A 27,421-nucleotide genomic window follows, 5' to 3' on the forward strand; every position below is an offset into this window, starting at 1 on the left:
ACACAATTTAAAACACAATACCCTACACCTGTTTAAACAACATTGTATTAATTGGCTACTATAGCTTGGTGATTTGTAACTGGAAGCTGACATAGGTACATAGGCTTTTAGTAGGCCTAATTCACAATAAACAAAAAATGGTCCAATAATCTAAATGCACTATCAAAGTACGAAGTAGGGCTATAACTAATAAAAACCGGTGAAATACTCTTTTCATTGCATACATTGCATGACATCTGGACTACCACAATGTATTTCTATATTATGATAATATAAAACAAACTCCGAAAAACGTGAGGCTGGCCATTATGATTAAATACAACTTTATTTTAGTCAAATTTAGTGGACCCTCCGGTTTCTTGCTACATTACTCACCTTGGAGTTTTTAGTTGAAATCATTGATCAACTAACACTGTTATTTATACTGGTTTGCAGTTGTTAACCAACGAAAAACGAACATAGAATTGTGACGCCTTAAATCGTTAAGAACGTTTGGTTCGAATATTCACCCATTTCTTTCTTTAAATTTCTCCCAGGCTTAACTGTTCAAAACCGGACTGAATTCCATGGCAATTATTGTAAATAATCTGTTTTCTATGAGTTGCACTTTGAAAGCTCTAAAAACTCGGAGAACAAAACAGTAAAAATGGTTTCTCTGCGTCATCTTCATCTCGATGTCTTTCTGTTTTTTCTTCTTTTTTTTTTTCATTTTCAGGATAATTATTGGGGTTTTGTCATGCGTGTAAAACCGTACGTGTCAAAATGCGCATTTTGTTCTTGATAAGCCTATTTGATTTGAAATAATGTTAACAACAGCACTGACATTCATTATATATTTATTACAATTTAGTAGGCCTATAGTGACAATTGACATTAAAGCGTGAAATACAACGTTCTCTCTATCTATTCCCTAAAATGTACTGACAATGTTGTTCAATATGTGTCTAGCAAGTCTCTCTGTCTGTATGTCTGTCTGTCGTCAGTCGGTGGGTCTGTCTGTCGTGTTGTCAGTTCAAATATATTATTTAAATGTTGATGCAATTCTCGCGTTCAAAACTTAAATGTTCTTTTTCAATATATAGGCCTATCATTAAATAATTACATAGAATATCTCAAGACAATTGAGTGCATATTAGGCCTATACTATCATATTTACGTTTAATATTGCACGTTTTTCTTAAATGTTCGTGAAGCATTTTGTATTTGTATTATTTGTAAGCAAGTTTATTTTCCACCTAAGGTCGTAACTAGTATACAGTATACCAACAGATAATGCTTATTGATTTTCAGGAAAGTCCTATATTGGTGGTGACGTTACAAAAGCTGAAATACTCGAGTTTTCTGTATCGTTAATATATGTTCCGACTTATAATTAGCATGACGCCCTCGTCGTTCGGTCAGTTTCTTAAGTCTTCCATCAAAGACATTAAAGGCCAATCTATGTTTAAAATACTTTTAAAACTTGTTCTTATTTACTTTCTTAATAATTTGATCATTCCCAACAGCACCACAGACGAATTACCGACCGCTTTTTGACAAAATCATTACCGGTACGATATAAATATAGTTTACAAATACACAGTTTCTTTGTAGGTGGCCTAGGCTTCAAATAATTACTTATAGCAAACACCTTCAAGTTGGCTCCTTATCCTCATGAAATGAAGTCATTTTTATAGAGCCCGAATTCAACTGCGGTCTGGATAAAAATGGATGACTCGGACTGCAGCGATATGTTCGTTCTTGTTTTACCGATGATCGTCTATAGGAACTTTGCCGCCAAGACTTCAGTAGGCTGGTGCTATTTTCTATGCCTGTTACAGACGATTCCCGCCTGCTATTGTTATTTGTTGATGGCCGTTCACTTACAATAAGTGACCAACAAAGTGACCTATAGTTTCTGCCACTGAACGCATACACAAATGGGTTCATGGCGGCGTTCGAATAGGCTAAACACAAACAAAACACTTTAAAATAATACCAAGCGATGGCTTCCTCATTGGTTGGATCCTGTAGCAAAAACATTAGGTTGATTACATGTATAGGACCCCAGCAAATACCAAACAGAATGACAACAATCAATGTCATTCGCGTAACTCGTAACCGCCGTGTACGTTCTGCCTCTGAGCTCATGTTGACATGTTGACGCTTTGACCAAATTCGTCGCAATATTTGAGCATAACAATATGTGATGATAATAAATGGTAAAACAAAAAGTAAAACAACAGATATTATCTCTTGTGCTCGTGAAATGCCTTGTGAAAATTGAGAAATCCGGGTGCACACCTTCAAGCCAACATATACATCCAAAACTTGAAAGAAAAATATTACCGGAATATGAATAGCAAAGGATGCTGTAAATAAAACAAATTGTACATATTAATAACATAAAATGATTATTTATCTATTTGAAATTTATAATCAATATAGCAAATGATTTACTAAAGCCCTGTCTACACATAAAGCTTTATGTGACAACAAAAAATGTTAGATACCCATATATCGACATGATGATGTCATATCACTATCATATTTGAGCATATCACTAGTTTGATAGTGTAGACAGAGCTTTAGATATCATAGCACATCACAATGATGGGTAATGATATTGCACTGAGGAATCTGCCAGTTGTGAATGTAAATAAACGAACGAACGAACGAACGAATGAATGAATAAATGAACGAATGAACGAATGAATAAATGAACGAACGAATGAACGAACGAATGAACGAATTAATATATGAAAGAACGAACGAACGAACGAACGTGGCTACTTTTGAATAATATTGTAACATTATTATGAATTATCAGGTTACTTACTAAACCAAACTGACAAACTGATTATAACAGCTTTCCTTGTCGTTCTTTTCTCCAACGATTCCATTGGGTAGAGAATTGCCTGCCACCTATCAATACTCATAGCTGTCAAAGTACCACATGACACCTGTACAGACACCTGTAATGTAAAAGCACACGGTCAAAATTACTGTAATGTTATTCATGATTCATGGTCATCCCGACGTTCATCGCTTATCTAGTGTTGTTAGCATTCATCATAACAACATTTAATCGCAAATATTCAGAATTAAAAGTAAAGTATAGTTGTTTTAATTAAAATCATTATGATGAGGCTTCTGGATAGTACTGTTTTGGTAATTGGAAACCACACTGGTACACATGGTATGGAACCTGGAACCAGTTGTGTATTATTCACCACACCACTGGTGACCACACGACAAAATTGATACCGAACAGTATGGAAAACGGTATAAAAAGTTACATACAGTTTCATTTGATAAAATATGTATAATGCGATATGATTGAACTATTGATTTAAAAATAATCACGTACAGTAGTGTGTATGATTGTTCGATTTGCAGCCAATATATCATATACATGAACGGATATAAAGGCATTAGAGTATTATCAGAGACTTACATGGCTATATATAAATCACTACGAGAGAGCAAACTTAAATTAACAATACCTAAGTAAAAACTCGGAACAGTGAACTTCTGAACTGTTATTCTCTTCGAACGAATCATGAAGGAATACTCAAAATAGATGTATCAACATCATATCGTGGAAACTCAATGTAGGAATGACGTCATTAATTTGGATGTGAATGTATTAACGAATTAATCTGTAATCAGTGACCGTCAAACTAAGAACTATCATTTTATTAGAAAACTGGAAAAAAAACCACGACGCGACGCCCTCTATAATAGTGTGACATACCGTGTGCCGGTACGCCGTTATATTCTCTTGATATGTATAGTTTTAAATGAAATAATTATAGTACTGTCTTTTAGATATGTTAAATTGTAGCATAATACATGTTTTTACTTCCTTATTCATATTATTAGCATTTCATCAGTTTATGTATATAGAGCGGTTAAGGGAGGCGCCGCAAACCGTATAGCCGTGATATCGCCACATGTTTAAAGCTGGCATCGAACAAGGTTATGGCAGTAGAACAGCTGTCGTCTAGAATATAGAAGATCTTAAAACTGAAGTGTGAAAAAACAATAATGCACGTTGGGATTTATAGGGGGCCACTACAATTATTAGAATCGATTTATTTTTTACATTTTTAACCGTTTAAAGACCAAAAAAAGTTATCTCAATAGCACCATACAGTATTTATTTTTACATTATATGTAGTTTATGACCTTACATTAGATCTAAAAAATGTAGGGAATGGGACTTTAAGCAAAGTTAATATAAAAAGAGAAAAATCTGTACGTGAATAACTGTAATATCAATAATAGATTACAATTTGTTCAATCGGTGTTCCCGGGCCATTCGCCCTCTTGGTATGACAACTACTGACAAGTTAGCTAATAATAAGTATTAAGATTAAAATTGGTAAGACACTGTGATTTAAAAGGTTGGTATTTGAAAATGTCAGAAATTGGATGGATTGGATGAATGCTCGTAATTAGAATAACTGTAAGTTCCATTAGAGAAAAATAGTAATATAACCTATATTGCCTCAGACGTTTAGTACTTTTGTAACCACACGTATTGTGCGGGAAATTATAAATAGACCAACAAATATCTATTTCACTAAAATGTGTTTTTTATACAAACAGAAACCATAAGAAAGTAATTGTTGTTGCAGCAAAGTAGCTTATTCCTCCTAGTTATAATCATTTTTCTCGATTGATATAATACACTGCTTAAATGTAATACCTATAATCTTACGTTGGAAATCCTTATACTTTTACAGCTTAAAGTGAAGGTTGAAAACGTTTTGAAAAGTGGGGCAATATTACGGTGATTAAACCAGTTGAGACAATACAATTAATGAACTCAACAATTGACTCGATTTTCACTACTTCTGCAGACACAGATTCACACTCAAAGCAATTAAAATAGCAGACTCGTTCTTATTAAAGCTTGGTTCCCACTAGAACGTAACGCAAGGACGTAAACGCAACGCAAGCATTTTAACCAATGACAAGCGAAGTTATAGACAGTTAGCAATCACAAGCGAATAAGCCATCGCTTGTGATTGGTCAATTCACTTGCGTTGCGTTACGTCCTTGCGTTGCGTCGCTAGTGGGAACCACGCTTTAAGCTTGGGTCTCACTAGAACGCAACGCAGCGACTTATCGACGCAAATTGCTGTATTGCGTAATCGACGACGCAATAGTGCTGGAAACATCGCAGGTTTGATTTCACGCAGGCGGGGGCAAACATAATTATTGGAAGGGAATTTTCTTACGTTGAGTCGGTTGTGTTGCGTTGCGTCGCTAGTGGGAACCAAGCTTAAAGCTTGGGTCTCACTAAAGCGTGGTTCCCACTAGAACGTAACGCAAGGACGTAAACGCAACGCAAGCGTTTTAACCAATGACAAGCGAAGTTATAGACAGTTAGCAATCACAAGCGAATAAGCCATCGCTTGTGATTGGTCAATTCGATTGCGTTGCGTTACGTCCTTGTGTTGCGTCGCTAGTGGGAACCACGCTTAAGACGCAACACCATGACGTACGCGCAAAGACAATCAATTATTTTACCGTTAAGCTTGTTTTCACTTGAACGCGACGCAACGACGTGACGTAGGCGCAACGCAAATGATTGGACACAAGCAAGAGTAGTTCAACTAATCCATCGCGTTGTGATTGGTCAAATTAGTTGCAGTGCTCTACGTCATTGTTGCGTTGCTTCCTATTGGGAACCAAGCTTGATGTTAAATTACACAATAATGAAAGAAGCACTAGATTAAAAAAATCATATTTTTAGAATTGTTGTCTAATAAAAATAAATAAGATATCTGAACAATAATATTAGTTACACGTTTTTTTTTTCATTAGCACAAAGATAAAAAAACAAATCTGTCTGCTTTTTTAAAATCGAAATACACAAGTTTTAGTCTTCTCTTTTTGTATATACATTATTGTTTGCCTTGTTATATTATGTATACCGTACCAGAGAATGGATGTTTATCCAGTTCTCAAGTCATATAATGTAACGTCAACTGAATGTACCGTTAAAGACAGCACAAGACATTTGTTAAGCTTGGTTCCCACGTGGACGGTGACGCGAGGACGTAAAGCGTCCGCAAGCAATAAATTGTCCAATCACGACGCGATAAATCATCCGAACTGTCGCTTTTGATTGGTCAATTCACCTTGCCCCTACACGTCGTTGCGTTGCGTCCAAGTAGTGATTTGTATTTTACTGTCTCCTTTTTTAAAACCGCATATTCAAATTTATTACACTTTTAATGTTCTATTAAACAATTTCTTTTAAACTAAACCGGATTCGATTGATCAAAGTCCGTGTTGATCTGGGATAAAGGCGGTTGATCGTAAACTAATAGAATAACGCTTCATTTTAGACAAGATAATTCCTATCAGGCAGATCAATTGCAAGTTGGATTTCCTCTTACATCTTACAGTTTTATTGACAACAATTTAAAAAATAAAAATTCCAATAACAATTTTTTGCAAGGAGTTCTCCAACATATCTCATTACATTGAACAAGAATGGATACAGAACGTGATTGAATCAATTGATTTAACATCAAGACGTGTTTTGTATAAGCATTTTATGATGTATGTGTATTTAGCTAATGTGCCACATTCTCCATTGTTAATGTATTGATTTTTATGTCTACGCCAACAGCGGTTCGACACCATCGACATTGACGTGAATAACAGTTACAGAAAAGGTCATGCTATTCTAAATAGTTTGTGATGGTATAAGGCATTTATTCTTAAAAATAACTAATGTTTTATTCAATCTTGGCAACATATCACGATGTTTATAACCCACTTTTTAAAACACATTGGAATTGCACACAACACATTTTATCTTTTCATCTTTCACTGATGATTGGTTGGTGGTGGGATTAAAGACAAATAGATCATCATGATTGGTCAAATCACTTTCTGTGCTATACGTCCGTGCGTGTCCAACCATTGGGAACCAAACTTAAACCCACTGGGCTAAACTGGGAGGATTGCGGTTGAAATAAAAACTATAACAAAATATACCCTTTATTTTTTGCTATTGAGTCTTGTTACAACTGCTAATGTAGAAAACAAGTCTGCATTTAATCATTTTGGATAATACAATTTCTGAATACAGTTTTGAATATTTTTTTGCTATGATTAAATATAGTTAATGTCCCGAGGCTTTCTTATTGAAAAATGAAGCCAATCCAATGATATAGCGAATAAAACATTCGAGGCAAAAGCCCTAGGTTAATTTGCTTGAAAACAAAAGGCTTAGATATCGTCATATCATAGAAGAGATAGGTCTACTGATGATCACTGATGTAATACAATAATATATTTGTTATATTTACACAGATCCCTTATCTAAAACTTACGTAAACCCGTACGTCAGTACTGGCCAGTTGTAAACAACTGAATTATGGCTTGGTTATAAATTATAAAGGCAATGTAAAGATTATAGAAATCGACAGGCGTATGGCACTGGGAATTGTTTGATTACATCTTGCTTTTTTCTAAATGGCATATTATGCTATTCATTTACCTAACGTGATCGTCGGTAAACAGTTCAACAAATGTATAGGCCTACAGTATATTATGTTGAATAACATTTGAACTGATCACAATATGTTGTACAAAACAACATTTGATTCATAAAACGAGAGTATAACATAGATTGTAGGCTTACATAAATTAAACCATTCTCGGTATGTTCATTTTTATATATAAAATTTGTCATAGGACGCCTGTATCATAGACCATAAGTCTAACTTTAACAGGCGTCACATGTATTGCCTATTGTATTAGGCAGACAATGTCATATTTAGAGAACCGGGTGTAACATTAATCATAAACTAAGTGCTTGTTGTTTTGGAATCATGTAAGGTTTTACCAATATTATGTTATTTTACTGCATGAATGTTTTAAACCATTAGTAGATTAACTTCCCCCGCATTTAAAAAACAAACATGTTTGTATGTATTAATGTATGTATTAATAAATAGTGAGTTGTTGATATTTGCACACGTTATTAAGTCAAATTCTGTGCATTATTCTGCCATAGGCTTTATTATTATCACATTTGAGATTAACCCTAACCACGTCACTAATAGGCCTTGATATCGCCTCTGATTTTACTCTATAGTCAGTGGCGTATTGCTCGACCCAATGGATATGTGTAAAACACGTTTTAATTCAATTCCTTTCATAATACTATAAATATCAATAATTGCAGATCCCGACCATTTGATTGGTTAAATGTTCGACGAATTCTTAAGGAGAATTCTTTGAATTCTAATTAACTCGCGTGTTACAATTCCAATGAGAATCGTGTTATAGGTTCGACAGTTGGGAAGGCCTTATACAACTTAAACTATGATGTTAACCTACAAATTCAATACAATAATATGTTATGACCGAACTTTTTATTAATTTATTAGGAAATTACGGGTTAATATTGCAAGGTATTTTGTAGTAATATATCATCACACACACCTGACTCTGCATAATTGCGTTATGTGTGACCGGGTTATTAGTAAAATTATTAATATAACAGTATAATGATAATAAACCTAAATAATATACGACAAAATCATGGAAACCTAACGTAAGGTAATTGCAATGTACGACAAGAATTAATCGATGGTGCACGTCGTATCTAGGTCTCGTCGTGTACGCTGATTTTTTTTCTCCGATTTAAAGGAAATGAATTAATGAATATGCCTCCTATTGAATAATTATATTTATTCGGCGCCTTTAACATATCATTGTTGACGAATCAAGTTTTAACGAGTTCTATGATGACAATTTAATTTCCAATTTGAAATTTATCAAGTCAGAATATTAAATATTACAGTTGTACGTTTAATAAAAGGAAAACAGAATCATTAACGATAATGTCGTAGGCACACCTGCTTCACACTGCAGGGCTATGGCACGCCAAGACGGACATACACTTATCGAGGTCATATAAATATTAATTGCACACAACACTGCCCATAAAAAAAGTTAATTTATGTTATTGTGATACTTTCAAAGAAGGGAGTGGCTTATTTATTTATTTTGCATGATTACATTTTATTATATACTTTTTACATAATCATATACATAATTAAGACAGATAAACTTAAAATAAATAATGTATTATTGTTACCTAATCTATGGAAAATATTTCATTGTTCTAAATCAAAATCTATATTTGAGTAAACGATGTGCTTTCACATTTGAACCTGTGGATACAAATAGTCGTGTCCAAATTAGGCCTATGCTCATCAAAATTATACGAGAATGTACATTAATTTTTCAGACATAATGCCTGTTGATGTATTAATCCAGAGAAAATGACGTTGATTTATTAACTACAAAATACTAATGTTATTTTACAGCGATATGAATATAATCAAACGTAATCACAGCGGACAGGATTTTTTTTTTTAAAAACTAATCTGAATTGTTTATCTGTCATAACAAACAATATAATGATTGGCATTATACAACCGAAAGAATGAGCCTTCGTTAATACTTTAATTCCAAACATGATGGATATATCTGTGTAAAACTCACGTACTGTCTAATGTTCGATGAGTGACAGATGACGTCACATAACAACTCACTAACTTTCAGAAGTTCCAGCAATGATCGAAAGGTGCAGGGTAAAGGTACACGCTTGAGGCATGAACATTCAACAAACAAAAGTATATTTTACATACAAGTTGTATCTTTATCATTGAACAATAATTTGCTGCTTTGTTGGAATATCGTACCTGTCATGTGTGTATACTGTTTTTTAAAGGGGGCTTATTTATATGTTTTTTATTTATCCATTAAAAAAATTAATTTCGGTAACAGCAAATTCACACAATAACAGACAACAAAAAAAGGAACTACAGCAAAAGAGACAGCAGATTCTGTCGCTGATTAGTCGAGCTACTCCAACAAGAAAATGGTATACAATTTACTTTGATTTACTATCAAATTAGTTTGACAAAAACAAATATGGTAGTGATATGACGCACATTTTTTTTGTTGCATAAAGTTTGATAGTGTAGACAGAGCTTTATATTAGGAAATTTTTACAAGAAAAAGAACTAGTTCATCATCGTAACCCAGCCCTCCTATGCTGCACACAACAAAGCCTAAGGCCCAATTGACTAAGCATTTAAAATGTGTTGACATAATGACGGTGTACTAAATAGATTCATATACTGATACTATAAGTGTACAGGTGGTGATCTTCAATAAGGGATTTGCATTAACTGACACGCAACAACAATGATATACCACCAATCATCACCCGAGCCCCTGTCGATTATGGTTGGTCAAATTAGCCCATATCGTTGTATGTACGTACTGCGCTGCGTAGGAACGAAGCGTAACCAAATCGATGTCATCGTAATATTGCTCAAGCATATCCTATATTACCTGCACGTGCTTGCGTTGCGCATAGAGAGAAACAAGCTTTACCCAAATAAATAAGCAACCGTAAATCGTGCAAGTAATATGATGAGCAATTTGTCTTTCAAGCTTATCCGAACTGCTGTGATTGGTCAAACTACTTGCGTTGCGTGCACTTCTTTGCGCTGTGGGAACCAGCTTAACCCAATTTAATGTGCAACCGTGCAGTCCTCTGAGTAATTTGTCTTCAAGCACATTTTAAGCTGCACCAGCGCGAAGATATTGCCAGTGTACAGCAGCATTATAGATTATCGGTATCCCCAATGGGAAGTGCAATGGTGTTTAGTGTCTTTCAAAATGATAATCTAATTAGAATATATCTTCGGGCAAATTTATACACTGACATTTACATGTAGAATTTGTCTGCAAACAACACAAGTGCGTTGAAACTAATACATTTTGTTGTTCTTTTAAAACGTTTGGTTCCCACTATGTAAGATCAAAGAATATAATATTCTTTGGTAAGATCTAGACTACAAGATCTCTACTTTATTGTCAAAATCTATGGGAGGTGCATGCAATACACGTTGACCAATCAGAAGTGACGGATACGCACTGTCGCTTCAGATTAGAACAATTATTACTTGCGTAACGCGTAATTACGTTGGCTAATAGGCCTATACTGTTTGGGTATAACTTTAAAAAAAAGTGGGGTGGGGAGAAGAAAAATAACAGTTGCATGTTTTGAGGAAGGGCGGAAGAGACATGTGGGCATTCATATTATAATTGGATCTAGACATGGTGTTTGCCCGATGAGTTTCACTAATATAATATTTGATAGACATGGTGAACTCCAACCCGCCAAATTATATACTGGAAATTAAGTACAATAATTGATTTATAAACGAGATTCGAACCCGGAATCGAATGCTTGATATACAGACATTCTTTAGACCACTGGTACAGTACTTTCGATATCCGATTGGATGGTGACTGGTACAACTAAACAACTACAGTTGATTTGAATTTGGACATCAAATCCCCAATGGATTAATACGATCATAATCAAGAGGATTCCGGGTTCGAGTCGTTGTTGGATCTCCCTTATCTCAAGTTTTGGGGTTACCTTTCCTACGACTTGAAGAAAGATGTTTTGAACCCAGTTCATCCGTGTATATTGTATACAAATGAGAACATGACTCCCAAGAAAAATGCTACGAATTCCCAAGACGTTGCTGTAATTTTCTTGTAAGATTTAAGACTTTACTTAAGAGACAGAAATGTCAAATACTTAACAGCACCTGCAGTGCTAATAGATTTTCCGAGTTGTTTTACATTGCATCCACATTACTTTCCGTTGGTGAGAAGAGTGAGAAAATCAACCTAATTTATTTTTGTTAAGGCTTGGTTTGTTCCTTGGTCAGCGGGGATTTACAATGTTAAGCAGGGGGAGTTAAATTAACAACTCCCTGCTTTAGGTATAAATAATTTTCAATCTAATATTAACGTACAGTATACCGTATAGCCTAATTATGTAAATTTCCTACAAAGTATGATTTGATGGGTATGCTTGGGACCCTACGTCGGGACAAGCGCCACCACTGGAATAATCATCTTTGTAACTATAATTTACCTGTATTTACCTGTTTAACTATAATAGTATTTCACACTTATGCATGCGCAACGTGTATCAAATTGATAACGTACCCCCTCAATTTCAGAATGAATATACACAAGGCAGATTTTGACCACACCTGTGTGTAAAGTAACATTTATTGTTGAATATTGTAATACAAAAAAATTTGCCAAATATGTTATCCAGCTTTCAATTTCAAAAAAATTTTCTTTATGCGTTTCATCTTGAATACTTCTCCGTAGTAAACACTAATTAATATATAGGCCTAACTTAAAATAAACCCACAGAAATAAACGCGCGACTGTCCCATCATCAGTTAGGCTAAATGCACTAAAATATAAAAATGTTAATTTATGCAAATAACATTCTGGGTTTTGATCGACAGGAGGATAATGTTCCTTTCCCATAGGATAATATCGATTCCCTATCGTAAACCAGCATTAAGCTCAATAAATCACTGATGGCAGGGAACTGTTAAAGTATAATGTTTCTATAATAATATATGACCCTGGTGAGACCGTTACCTGACCTATTCAGTGAATAATACCAACTATGTCCGTATTGTATTGCACTTAACCAACGTAATCATATTAATATATTACATGAAAACAAATTCATGGTGTACTCCTATAACAACATGTTGGCTTGCATTGGCCTTTATTTTAGTATTAATAGCAGTTTCTATTCAATTGACGACTTCTGTGACACCTAAAATTGGTTTAAAAAAATGTTGTTTATCCAAAGGTGAATCAAAAAGGTGTCCCTTCTCAAACGGCCCGATTTTTCCATGCAGGTTTGAAGGATACAATTTTTTTTAATGTCGCGGGTTAGTGCTATTATAATAGAGTTGGTGTTTGTGACACTGTTTTGACCTTCTTAAAAAATAAACTAGATAATAATACAACATCACGTTCACGACGAGTAGGTGGTCCGCTCAAAATAATTTTTTAAATTTTCTTTACTTCTTACAATTACATCAAAAGGTAAAGATCGCTTAGCTTAGGAGCTGAACTATACAACCTTTTCTGTTTATCTTTGCCCGCGTGTTTTCATGGATACTGCGCTGTACCTACATAGAAATAAAATAGTATGCATAATCATATAATACCCTATAATTCTTTCCCAGTTGGAAGTCAGCAGTTGGTACAGTTTTATTATTGATACACAGTGATTTATCCAAGATTATTTCTACTAAAATTACCTGTAATGTAAATGGGTACACGCTGGGAGTGTACAATCATCACTGCTATGCAAATATTACCGTTACTGTGTAACTTTTACAACAATATTCTTGTCAACACACTCCTTATAAAGAAACTTTTTTTTGTAGATATTGTATATTATGTGGACACGTATTAGTACTTCATTGCGTATTCTTTGAGTACTTGTCCTGATACAACATAATTAATTGTTTTAGTAAATACTATTTCAGTTATTTTCAGGTTGATACAACAAAATTAAGAGCATTAATGGCAATATGTACATTGGTTTACTATCTAGAATAAACACCAGTCACATGTATATTTTATTGTTACATGTTTATGTCATGTTGTATTTTTTAGGGTCCCTAATGATAAGCTTCAGCTGTATGGACCACACTCGTAAAATATTGTTGAAAAAAAAAATACTGATACTATGGAGCTATAAAATTAGCTCCATGTTTATACAATGCATATATAAACGTTTTTATGAATATACACCGATACCGTAAAATAATATTCTAAATTAAACAATACAATCAAAAGATTATCTGCTATCAAATGGGTTTGTTTCCTTTGGGATACGAACCGGTAGCTGCAATTTGCTGTAAATCCAAAATGACGGTGACGTATTTAAATACATTTCTGGAACACGTACACACCTAAGGTGTGACGTTTTAAAAATGTCATAACACCCACTCTAAGCCATCAAATGCATAGGTCTACATAGATAGCGAGAGGCAATCCAGTTGCACCATGTAACGACATTTTTATTTTTTAGTGTATTTATTTAATTTACCAAGGGTTATCAAGTCAGCCGATTCTCAGTACTGTATCTATTTCCAAGGTATCATAGGAATATTTGGTAATACTACATCAAATGTGTTTCACATGTACTGTATCTAGTAGTAAACCTAACCCTTACATTACACAGGCACCACATGTGATATAAATGAGATGCTGTATAACAAGATATTCCTATGATACCTCGGAAATAGATAGTATGTGGAGATACAGCACTGGGAATAGATATAGATGTTTAAGTCATGATCCATTGGACTTGAACGGCTATTAAGGGGACACATTTGAGATAAAAAAAGTACCCTTTGAAAGGGTGTCCTGAGGGCCTGTACCCTCAGCATAGGAGTTGGCCGTCGCGACGCGTCATGTTAACATACAATTGCCAATAACCGGGGTGTCTTAATCCTACTTCTTTTTTAAATTAAAATAGTCGTTGGTTCCGATGAGTTCAAATCAAATCCAAAAGGTCAAATAACAATTTGCAGTTTTAGCTTCTTTTTGCAAGATAATATCTTTAACATCATCCAAATATAACCGAAGTTACTTTTCAACCCGTGTTAGTTTTCCCGTTGGTCAGCTACGTTGATATCGACAGGTGGTAATTACAATAACTACACCATGCATGGGTACTAAAAGAATAAACTAAACGTGATTGTATGAAATTCATTCATTTAAATTGAAATCAAAGCCAGTAAAACAATTTAATTAAATAGAAGTGGTTGGAGCTGGTTACAGTCGTTAGGCTGTGGGGGAAAGGTGCTCATCGCCACCCTAGAGGTGAAATAGTCAGTATATCGCTAAACCTAGGTTCCCACTGGACACAACACAAACAACAAAGTGTTCGGATCATCTTTTGCTTTAAAATAGATAATCGTTACGTGTCGTATACGCGTGTATCTCAATTACATAAAACTCCAAGTCGTTAGCTGGAAATAAAAATCGTGCCAACTGAGGCTCTAACCCATACACACTATTCGAGAACATCATGTCATTGTACACTTCCGTTTGAATAGCAACTCTCGATATGATTACTGGAAAGTAGTACAGCAATATAGTTATCGATAGTTGTAATTTACATTACCCATGTGACTCGTAACAAAGTAGATTTCCTTGTACATCAACACTGTAACTCATGATATCCCAAGATATGATGACGAAATCAACAAATTATGTTATTGATTGATTAACAACTAGTATCGACAGTGTTACTGTGATGCAACGACTTTTTACGACAGTTTTTGGGTTTACAAAAATCAAACGAAGTCATTAACTGGGAATATGGAAGAATGCACAAACATTATGTTATCACTTATGTTTCACTAACTTGTGTTTTAACAAACTGGATGATATATATTCAATCAACGTTCGTTTTTACGAGGTTTAAACATTATGAAACGGCAAGTATAAATCCCATATTGATGTAATATTTTATTATTCCAATTAAAAATGTCACAATTAGGTTCAAATTTACACACACATATATAAATGTAAAAAAGGCCTGCTTACTTGTTTTAAGCCGTGGAGGTTTTTATAATAAACTCCTAGATCGTCCGTAGATGATAGATGCCAAATTGGTTTGGATGTGAAACAACAATAAATTATTATATACTAAAATGAACAGACATTTCATGGGAGCTGTTTCGTAAATACATAAGCCTATTTGGTAAACATAGTCCTAATATTAGTAACTCAAAAAGAAGTCAGATGTTATTCACAAATTCACGTTTAATAATTTTAAGAAAACAAGCGCAAGTCTGAAAGTTAATTTCGGTCACATACCTAAAGTAAAGTATAACAAATATAACATCATTTGTAAATACCAGTGATGCTTTCACATGCATGTTTCCCTGTAATAATATTATTGTTATTATAACGGTAGCCCAGGCCAGGGAGTTAAAGAATCGTACTTACTCACAGATTAGGCCTAGTTATTACAGTTTTGTGTGGGAAACAGCACTGGTCTGGTGGTAGACAATTTCCAAATTAATTTTAACAATAGTGTGCCGCTATTTAGATTCCCATTGGAATTGAAACTTGGACTGGGCATGCTCAAACCCTAAAGAACGTCTGGGAGAAGAGAGTCTATGAAATGTAGGCCTATGCAGACAGGTAGTCTGGCTGTCAAAGTAGGCCTACGAGGGATTTTTTTTTCGAAAAATGGCCAAAATAGGCATTGAATAATGGTCAAATCCTTCTCCTATGGTAAATAGTTTTGGCGAATGGTGTGTATCAGGGAAGCCTCCCTAGTGTGTGTTATTATAAATTATGAAGATTGTTTGATTAGTGAGTACGTTTATCGGCGGCTGTACGGCGAAGCGTACAGTATTAATCTTATGAAGTATAAACGTTGGTGGCGTATTCTTATTCTCATTTAGAGGCCTACTTTTTGCTGTGATATCAAGTAGCATGTGGATCTATTGGCTACTTCACATCACTCCCCATGTGTATACCATGTTACACACAAGTCAATAAACACAGTTAATGAACAATACTGTGTTTGTTGTTTGATACTTACACAGAATACGTATTACTCGTTTGACTATAACTTGCCAGCTGCGGCATGTACATGACTTAAATATTATATCACATATAAATAGGTCACAGCGCTACAAGCGTTTAGATATTACAACGACTACATGTTCCACAGCTTGCTATTACATATACCATGTTAATCCTAACACTGGCCATGCCATCCGTTTTTATCTTTCCCATTTTGAAATTGCAGTGAAATTCCTAATGGGTTTACAATTTACAGCTTAGAAGTACATGCTTAAAACAACATAGATAATGGAATTTGTACGGTTAAATATTGGTAAAAGGAGTTAATAGTGCAACGGCCTAGAGGAAACTAACGACAACGTTTCACTGCCCTGAACCATCGTAAATCGTAGCACAAAAACAAATGAGTTGCGCGCAGCTTATACAGCTTTATCCATACTAAATCGAAAATGTTGTGCAAATTAATGTTTATGAGTTGAATAAGAAAATTTTGTCATGAGTTGAACGATTGACTGTTCTATAATCAACGAGGCGGAGTCGAGTTGGTTGAACAGAATTATCGCAAAAATGAAACGTGCAATGAAACGCAACGCTTCGTTAGCAAATCTTTGCCAATTCATGAAAATAGTCTGACCATTCAACCCATCAACATTATTTGTAGTATAATATATTGTCATATTATTTGACGGAAATTTTTGTCAAGTTCATCAAGAAATAAAAATCAAAAGAACGAAATGAGCACAATCAGACTTGTCGACTTAGTGACGCCAATAGAGTACACATACGTCTAATGATCAATATGATGAGGAAATTATATGTTTAAGCAGTTACAGTTCCTTCTATCCACTACAATAGGGTCCACGCCACTGATAATTTAAGCGGATTATTGTCTTGTATGGAGTGTCAACTGTGCACGATTTCTAATTTATTGTTAGATTAGTGGCGTATCAGTTCATAAGATTCTTTTGAAATTGCTTAATTACCGTCGACTCAACTTGATTATTATGAGGATATCGTTACCTCATGGAATCCGTTTTAAACTCTCTTCATTCATTTCTGTTCCACAATACATGCGGATCTTTACAATCGATTTAACTTCGGGGTAAAAAAACAAAGATTGATCATAGAATGATTAAAGCCGAGGTTATGGTGAATTAGGATGAAGTAGAATGTTATAGAAAATGAAATGTTGTACTTATTAGTTTAATTAGAAAATTATCAAACCGAGGTTTACGATGAATGAATTGGTGTCTAACAGGTGTCGTGCATAACGCCAAGGTTGCCTACATCACACGCAAGGCGTACTACGCCAGACTAAAGCTATGTCTACACTATCAAACTTTATGTGATGTGCCCACATATGGACACGATGATGTCATATCAATAACATGTTTCGGCATATCACTACCATATTTGGGAACATCACACCTTTTTTATATCAAACTAGTTTGATAGTGTAGACAGAGCTTAAGCTTGGTTCCTTTTTAAGCAACTATATAGGGTACACGCGCAACGCAATGGAGGAAATCAAGGCAACGGTTCGTGTTGTGTTTTATCGCATCGTGATTGGTCAAATTACTTGCGTGGAAGCTTTGCCCCACGCTGTTAATGTGAACATATCCCTTGTGTTCAGTTGGGTTTGTATATTTTCCCTTCAAATACCAAGCTAAACTAAGTACACTTAAAGAACTTAAACATATTCGCCAAATATTTTAAATACTTGTCAATTAAATATCCGTTTTTAATGCATGCATTTGAACGTTATATCATTCTGCATATGGTTATAATTTGGAAAAGTGACCTATGTCAGTTAACAGGTAGAGCCATCACAAAATGCATTGCGTGTATGTACGCTAGCAGTCTGATTGATCTAATCAAATCTTATGAATGTTATGAATATCTTGCATAATTAACATATTTATTACTTTTCCAGAAAGAAAATTGTTTTTGTGAATACATACCAATTATAAAAAGCAATACATTTTTTCCCGAGGCTAAGATGTTATAAAAGCTCTGATTTAATTTGTTCGTGTAATATCAGTATTGCATTCAAACATCTACCATATCTTTTTCACACCGCTAAAATAGGTATATACCATATGCAAACACTTAATCAGCTATTTTGACACGAAATATTAAAATATGCCAATTTCACGGTTAATACGTCCAACAAAATCTCACATTCCAGTTTAAGTAACGAGCATGTGTAAATTAGAGACACATTCTTGCCTTTGATATTAGAATTTGCAATACGACACACAGCATACAAACATTGTACGTCCAGAAGAACGTGTGCCGCCGATTTAAAGGCGTATGTTCAATAAAGTTATTATTATTATTTATTGGGGTAGTTTAAACCTTTCAACTCAATTATCTAAAGTTTAATTAACAAGTCAGTGAGTAATTTAGCACAATTATTGACTCGTGTCGTTGATTTATTTAGCCATCAAGATAAGGAGAGTTCAAACATCGCCCAACCAAAGTCCCACTTACTGTGTAATATCTTAATACTTAATAATAAGAATGGTACAGTACTCATATAGGCCTATATAATCATAATTGCGACTATTGTACTATAGCAACCTAAAGCACCTCATAAGCACATCCCTTTTTGGATACAAAGATCAAAATCAATTAATCATAAATAATACTTATTCCTTGGTCTATTCCTTGTTGCTAAGCAGCTGTATCTATCGTGGGTTTTGTAGAAAAAACCCCGAAAATTAAGACTGATTTTTGAAAGAGGTTATAAACCTACATATTAAATAACCAATGGTCTATATGAACAATTTAAACAACCAAATGTCTCCATGAATGTTACGTCACACTTCCATTTTATATTATACCATTACCAAAATCACTCATCTCTTATTTGGTAACCTCGCAATTGGGACATTGGTTTCTGTTATTCGGCGTTAATGCAACACAAAGAAAAAGACTTTCGATTTCAATCGATGTGATTATGTTTTCAAACAACTGTTAGGCCTATATTCTTATCATAAGTTACATGTTTTGTTATATCGAATAATTGAACAAATCCTTCCAAAAAGACCGGTGGAAAAATGATAGCAATTGAGAAATTCATGCGGTAACCCACCCAAAACTTCAACTATTACTTAAAACTTTTTTATATATACACATATATTTCATTTTTGTACATAATTTTAAAATATTATTAAATTGTGCTCATATTTTTGTATGAGACCGTACAATGTACGCTACTGTACAATGTACGGTCTCAGGGAAAAACAACCTTGATTTGATCTTGACCTCCATAGGCCTAAGTTAAAATTTAACTTTAAAACGTTGCATAACAACTTTGTAACGCATTCGATTGCGTTCATTCACAAATAAAGTCACGAAATTATCTGGATATGCACCAGTGGGATATGATTTATCTACATTTTTTATAACCAAAAACATTCATAACATTGTAATTATTATTGGAATAGCATCATACCTTATAATAAATGAAATACATTAGGCTGTTATACCTATAGTTAAATCATTTAGAATCGTTACCGAATGCATCTACATCATAAAAACATCGAAATCAGTCAAAACACTGAAAGCAAAGTAATTTACAATTTTCCCTCTGGTTCTTAAGAAATGTCTTTTATGTGAATACCACGTGACGCGTGGTGCATTTTTAAGACGTGTCCTACGGCATGTTTTAGGCATGAAAATACCACATTGAGGATACCTGGAATGTATAAGAACATCAATCGTATAACAAAAATGTAGTCGTGTACAATCACCACGTCGTGTAAGTCTTAATGTCATAATTAATGAAAGTATTATGTGTTAAATACTGTTGGTTCAGCCAAATCAAAGAGACATGATGACAGATCACAGTACGAAATATGGAAACAGAATAGTATACGTTTGCAACAAAAAAACATAGTTGAATTGAATAACAAACAAACCACCTGCAATCGAAAGTGTGAACAATCATGTCTTAAAGAGATTTATGTATACGCATTACGTTATATTAAGGCATATTACTCAAATGTTTTTCCTAAGTATCCAACAGCCCTAAATTTAAATACAATGTTCTTTAAAATGTATGTGTGTTTCAACACTTTTCAAACCACATGGATTGAAACAGAGAAGACTTCACTCTTCCTCACTGTTTCCTAAATCTATTTCTTAGTGTTGTTCGGACTTGAATACATTGTATCACCCCCATGACTAAACTGTAGGCTTAAAATGCTGCTGGCATGAGGAATTCACGCACGGATAATGAGCATTATTATCATCAGTTCATCAATGCTCAAAGTCATATCAGGCGTCAGGAAAATACTGAGGTAACATAATTTAAACCAAAGACTATGGGATCAATAAGCAAGCATGTCACAGTGCCACCATCAAAAACAAAAGAGGATTTTAACAACTGATATTTCTATCTCACAGAAATAACTTTTCAGATTCAATGCATCCATCTTTTTATCAACCCGTCGGATTTTACAACAACAAAGTAAGGAGGTATATATTAACCAGATTACATTGCTATAGTGTATGATATAATTTCAAATTGCACATGTGTATCAAAGATATATGCCACATAAATTATTGCCAACAATCAACCATTGGAAATGGACATATTAAAAAATACAAGGATTGATTTATTAAGAAATAGATATCACGAGATACAGAAGTGTAGATTGTGTTTGTGTAGGCATGATTATGCTTAATTGCATGGATTTCTTGTTTTGTTTATGCTATATCCATACTAAAGTCAATACAGTATTAAACTTGATCTTTTCATACTACTGTATACTAATTGTACTAACCAAAAAAATATATATATATATCTGTCATAAATACAATTTATGAGTAATATGACGGTACAGTACAACAAGAAGTGATTTTAGCACAGGGTTTTCATTTTCAGAAATAAAAAACTACTTTTTATTGTACGGATGAATCAGTGGAACGGGTTTTATGTGTAGGCCTATGGATTATCACATGTTTATGGTTGCAATGTCTGTATAATTGACCGATCGAATGATGATCAATACTACATCCTAGTCAACTAACGACCCAACGACGGGTAACACTAGCATTTATTTAAAACGATTATTCAAACAGCACAACCGAACCGATTTATATTGTGTCAAAATACATTTAGCATCTTCTAAAAGATTATTAATAAATTTCAATGACGGCCTGTTTTGAATTCGAGTCGTCTGAGAACAGCTGAAACTTGACAGATTCTGGCCGCATGAACTTTAATTAATAACGCTACTCACAAACGAATGTGTAATCATCTTACATTATAAAGGAAATAACGGATCTCAGAGTAGACTCAACCTACTGAAAATGGACAGCGTAACAAAATGTAAATTGAAATTTACAAAAAAGGAAATAATATATAGTTTGATAACGATAATTTAAGAAGAGGATGTTATAAGGAAGATGGTAATAAAAAGATGATGGTGAGGTGATTCAGAATTGGATGAGTAGACTGTACTGGGTCAGAGACGGGGTCAGAGAACTTTTGGCGATGATATTACGTAATTTTGGTACATGACTAGTTTTATAGATATACTTTCAGCACAGCTGCTGTAAGTCACACTTGATAAATGCTTGCAATAAACTTCATCAAATTATATGGTTGCAAAACACAATTCATATGGGCCTACTAAAATTGAATTAATTAAATAATGTTGACTTATGTAGTATAGTATAATACTCTATCCAGAGAAAGAAACACTTAATTATTTGACTTGTTGGTCTTTTAATTTAATTTAAAATTAATTTAAAAATTAATTTACAGTTGTATTTTCTCTGATAATATATATAGCTTATCTGCTGTATATTATAATGTTTCGTACAATTAAACCTCAACACATATTATATTATACAAATAGCATTCTGTTGACCGTATGATAGGCTATATTTCCCTGTCTGTTACTAAAAATTAACCAGATTGGACAATCTCATGTTTCAAAGTTAAATATACTTCAAGCAAATACGTATTTAATTACCTCCATGGCTTTTGATGATGCACTGAACTGTAAAACGTTTAGTAATTGGTGTCAACTAGGCAAGGAACTTTAAATTGTTTTTTGTTCTTCATTATATAAGCTTATAATACAGTAAAATCCATATTAAAGACTAAAAATCCTAATTAAAGACTAAAGTTCCCCGTTAATAATAACAATGGCCACGTACAGAGACTCCCCTCTCTTTTGGGACACCCCTAATTCAAGGGACACTCCTTAAGGTACCACTTTGGTAAGAAACTAAAGAGATGCAATAATATTATGGTAAAGCTATTCCTAACTTTGAGTGGAGTTGTGGCTTGGTGGTTCTGATGCTTGGCTACTACTCCAAGGGTCCTGGGTTTAAGTCCCGTCACATGTCAGGATTTTTTCTAAGGACAAAATTACAACCCCACTCCCGAAGACTTGTAATAAGACTTTGTTTATGTAGAGCATCTAATATGATCAGCAATTGCTGGATGGATCACCCTCATTAAATATGGTAAGAAAAAAAAAAAAACTTTGTTGGATACTGAGGTACTATCGTATCTTCTTAATGTCATGTTCTATGTACTGTAGTGTTAAAACATACAGTGCTGACCATCATTTGTTGGCGGGAACGAATCCATTTCATGTTAAGAATCCATGTAGAACGCAGGTACTTAGACCTAATTTTAATGGATGGGTGATATACGGATATTTAGCATTTCTCCTGTCATCGGTCTGAAACAAGTTTTGATTGAAATTTTTGACCAACTGCAGAACAACCATTTAGATTTTATCTGCGTTAAAACATATGTACACGTACTTGGGTGATTTGCGAGACACCAGGCGTGTTATAATTATATCTGACATAATTGTAATGAATCGTTTACTTAATTAAACAAGATACCTGCCCGTCGAGCACAAATAAAACTTCAGAAGGGACAGGTTTCCTGGCTAAGTGAATGATCCCCTGCTTGAGATGTATTCAAAACTTGTTAATCCGCTTTCGAAAGCTTTTTATCTAAGTTATCTATTTTATAAATAATATATAAATTTGATATATAATTAATATATCACGGCATCAGCATCTAATTACTATTACAGTTTTAAAAATTGACAATTTATTAAGCTAAATTATCAACATCCAAAGGAAGTTGGCGAAAGGTCAAGGATAAAACCCCAGGACCTGCTCTCAAGATGCTCGAGAGAATAACTGTCAAAAAGGCGCACACTCACTGACATGTTGTTAGGTGAAAATATCTGCCATGTGAATTTACTGTATAATATTATTATTATGTAATTTATGGCAAACCCGGATGTTTCTTTCAGTACATTGTACTATGCTGTGATGCCCTAATAACTACAGTTTAATTATTATAACGAATAATCAATTTCGGTCTCAAAATAGTAACTGTTTTGATGACTAGAAATTGTATAATAAAAATGGCCGTATTATCAAAATAGCTACGGTAATAAACTGACCATTGAGACATCCGTTGATCACAAAACCATGACAGGTTACTCTCAGCCAATTATTATGAATTATGAATGTAGGTTATGTCAGTGACAGGTATTAATTAGACTAATTGGCGAAATCTTAAGGCAATTGCCAATCATGCATGAGAATGCATAGCCTTCATGATCAATTTTTTACTATACAAAGTAGGCCTATATAATGCGTTCAACCAGGAAACATCGTCCGCCTCGAAATGTTTCGGTATAGCCTACTACAGGTTACATTCAAAACGGTTAAACGCAAAATTGATGTACGCGGTAATGTTTGTCAATATTTTCTATAAATGTATACGTATTTAAAGTGTAAACAACAACAACATAATTATTAACACAATTGAGAAAGCTAGATATTCGTATTCCATCCAGAATGCCCGCATTTTATGCAAAATAAATACAGTCGTATAAATAGTTCTTCGTTATGGAATAATGCTCATATAAATAAGGGATCAGAAGAGGGGTCGTTGTTATTTTAACCGTACTTGATCATCTATGCTTAGCACATACGAACATTCCTAATACACTGTAAACATTCTATCACTGATTGATGTGTTCTGTAATATTAGCATTTTGTTTGAAAATTGCCCGTGAACCTCAGTCTTGTGGGAACATGACACGCATACCCCTCTCGGCGTCAGTTATCTTACATCTAGACTTACATAGCCTCAGTTCATAACGAAATGTATAAATTAGTTTCACATTTTATTTAGGGAGTATACTCATCACACCACATCATTTAACATAGGCCTAACTACAGTAATTTCTTACCAGGGAGGTAATTTTTTCATCTCCCTGGTCTTACTGTCGAATTACCATAAAAAACACTTTAATAAATTAAAAATAATAATCCAATTTAGAATATATTAATTAAATTATTATAAATCAACGTATATTATTAAACAATGTACATAATCGTCCTGTTGTGATAGGCGACTAATGCAATTAGAACACTCGTGTGTCAAAACCATGTATAACGAAATATAAATTAATATTTATGATGAGAAACAAACCCATTTGTTACAAATAGACTAGTGATAGTTCAATTGGGCTTTGGACAAATAAAACAAAGACACACTAATTATGGAGAGGACACCGTATTCAGGGGACACCATTATTCACTGGGGACACTATTCAAAAGACACCTCTATTTATTTAGGGACGTACCCCCTGGTTATACATTTTCATTGAGGACAACTGCCGTGAAACGAATGGGAGGCGATGGTGTATATGTTTTAATAAAAGGCCAAATGAACTCTAATTCAGATGACACCTGTATTAAGGGGACACTTCGTTGGGTCACGAGAAGTTTTTCTTATTATCAATTAACTTTGTAGGCCTAAGTAAAATGAGTATCATCCAATACTGTCAAATCGGTTTATAATTGCTGGATATTCAATATTTATATATGGATAACACCAAACTATCAATATACTGGTATATAATTTGGTTGTTATCATAATTTCTCCATCATGATTACTGATAATGTGGTTATTATTAGCAAAGTCTGATAAAATTGACTCTATTCAATATTGATGTATTTTTTTTATGGAGGAGCTGTCTGATATGTTAGACATAGGCATATTGAAATTTGTAATACTGTATGTATAGCTAAAAACCATATAAAGAACTGTGTACTTACATATTGAATATAAACAACAAATTTACAAACAAAATCACCGAATATCCAGGTAGGATGTGCGAATTGTGTTGCAGTAACTGGCACACAGATTAACAAGAAGAGTATATCGGTAACGGCATTGTTCATTATGTAACAGTTAGTAACCGTTCGCATGTTTCTATTCCGTACTATAACAAGTACAACACTGGCATTGCCTATTATTCCTACGACCGAAATAAGGGCGAAAATGCTTGGTATTATGATGGTGGCAGCGACAGTGTTCCAGTCGTCTTGATACAAAGTTGCGTTGTATGTCCCATTTCCGTCAAGTTCATCTTCCATCGCCATCATCTTAAGATACATATCATACTCGCTAGTATCCATTATTTATTTTGGTCGTTTTTTGATAAAATGTAAATTGCAATGTTAGTTAATAATTTACCTCGTTACTCAGTCTGGTAGTTTTTGTTCAACTTGCAAGCGCGACAGCTAAATGTCATTCTGTAACGTTGCATAAGAAGAGACAACCAGGTGATCTAACAGTAGCCTGCTTTACAGGTGTGCTCTCCGATACCATTTAGTATAGTTCACCTGGGATCCAGTCTACACCGCTTATGGGTTTAAATACCAATTTAGATCGGAGTCTTGGGACATAGGGCTAGCCAGGCTGGTGGTATGCTGCACTTTTTAATATCACAAGGAATGACGGCGCCAATGCACTTCTCGGCACTTAACTGGTATTTTAACATATCTGCATTGCTAGATTGTTTGCAAGTTCGCTAATATAGATGATTTCTTGAAGTCCTGTGGCGGTGCTAATCAATTAGTTTACTAAATGAGAACGCTCGTAATCCAAAAATATTTCTGCTTCTCGGCACATAATTTTTCATTTCATTTCCATTATTTACAGCAGTTTGCAATAATGACCTGCATGATAGTTACTAACGCTAGATTTGTGAAATTCCTTTCTCTTCTCCACTCACTCAGCTGGTTGCACGCATGAGTTGACAATTGCCAACGCTGATTGGTCCAAAGCTGCGGACTCAGAGGAAGTCTGTAGCATAAAACGTTTATGGTATCACGTGATTGAATACAAACTAAAATAAAAATCCACAAATCAACACATATATTCAAAACTATATGTCACAGAAGATGTATTATTTTATATTAATAGTATAGGTCTAGAAGTATAGAAATTAGAAAATTGTACAAAAACTATAAATTGGTGGGTAATATTTTTATGAGGTTGTATCACGATCCACCCATGGCCCGCCACGGTCATTTTCGGTGCTTACTATATTAATGTAAAATAGTGAAGATACACTCTTTTAGAGTGACTGATCACTCTTTTGAGGAGTATGCTTAGTGACCAGTCTTAAAAGAGCGAAAGTCACTCATCACATGGTAAGCTACAACAAGCGATTTCATAAATTTCAGACAATTTTAACCACTCTAAAGGAATGAAAACTCCCTCTTTTAGAGTGAAAATAATTTAACTAAAAAAGGGCTATATCTTCAATCATTTGTAGATTATAAGTTAGATTAACGAATCGCATGGAAAGACTAATCTGGTAAGTGGCAAGCTCAATTACACATTATTCTGACATCCGCAAACATAGACAGCTATTAATAGTAGAATTGTATTGTATAGGCCTACCGGTACTGAGAGCTGATAATTAAGTAAGTTATGAAATAAATTTACTAAATAACATATTTGTTATACATTACATAATCTAACTGAATCGTGTGGCGATCGTTACAACCTTTATGCTCTTTCAATAGTTAATTTGACAAAACAATCCGATCAATCATATTTCAAGAAAACATT

General features: G+C 34.1%; 1 protein-coding gene across 1 annotated transcript; it reads right to left on the reverse strand.

Moving 5' to 3' along the window:
• Nucleotides 1-1,075: 1,075 nt before the first annotated feature.
• LOC144854213 (G-protein coupled receptor 54-like) lies at nucleotides 1,076-26,526 on the reverse strand. Its single transcript, XM_078712132.1, has 3 exons — nucleotides 25,615-26,526; nucleotides 2,819-2,954; nucleotides 1,076-2,351 (listed from the first exon to the last, which is right to left on the reverse strand). The coding sequence occupies exons 1-3, from the start codon at nucleotides 25,975-25,977 to the stop codon at nucleotides 1,633-1,635; spliced, it is 1,218 nt and encodes a 405-aa protein (XP_078568258.1). The 5' UTR covers nucleotides 25,978-26,526; the 3' UTR covers nucleotides 1,076-1,632.
• Nucleotides 26,527-27,421: the final 895 nt, after the last annotated feature.

The sequence above is a fragment of the Antedon bifida genome, chromosome 10 (genome assembly GCF_963402885.1).
Source record: "Antedon bifida chromosome 10, ecAntBifi1.1, whole genome shotgun sequence".
Taxonomy (NCBI): Eukaryota; Metazoa; Echinodermata; class Crinoidea; order Comatulida; family Antedonidae; genus Antedon; species Antedon bifida.

Coding starts and splice junctions, on each gene's coding strand:
- LOC144854213 (XM_078712132.1), bottom strand. CDS start 25,977: ATGGATACTAGCGAGTATGATATGTATCTTAAGATGATGGCGATGGAA. Junction 2,955..25,614: donor TTGTTGTTTATATTCAATAT/GTAAGTACACAG, acceptor TTTACATTACAG/GTGTCTGTACAGGTGTCATG. Junction 2,352..2,818: donor CAGTTTGTCAGTTTGGTTTA/GTAAGTAACCTG, acceptor TTTTATTTACAG/CATCCTTTGCTATTCATATT.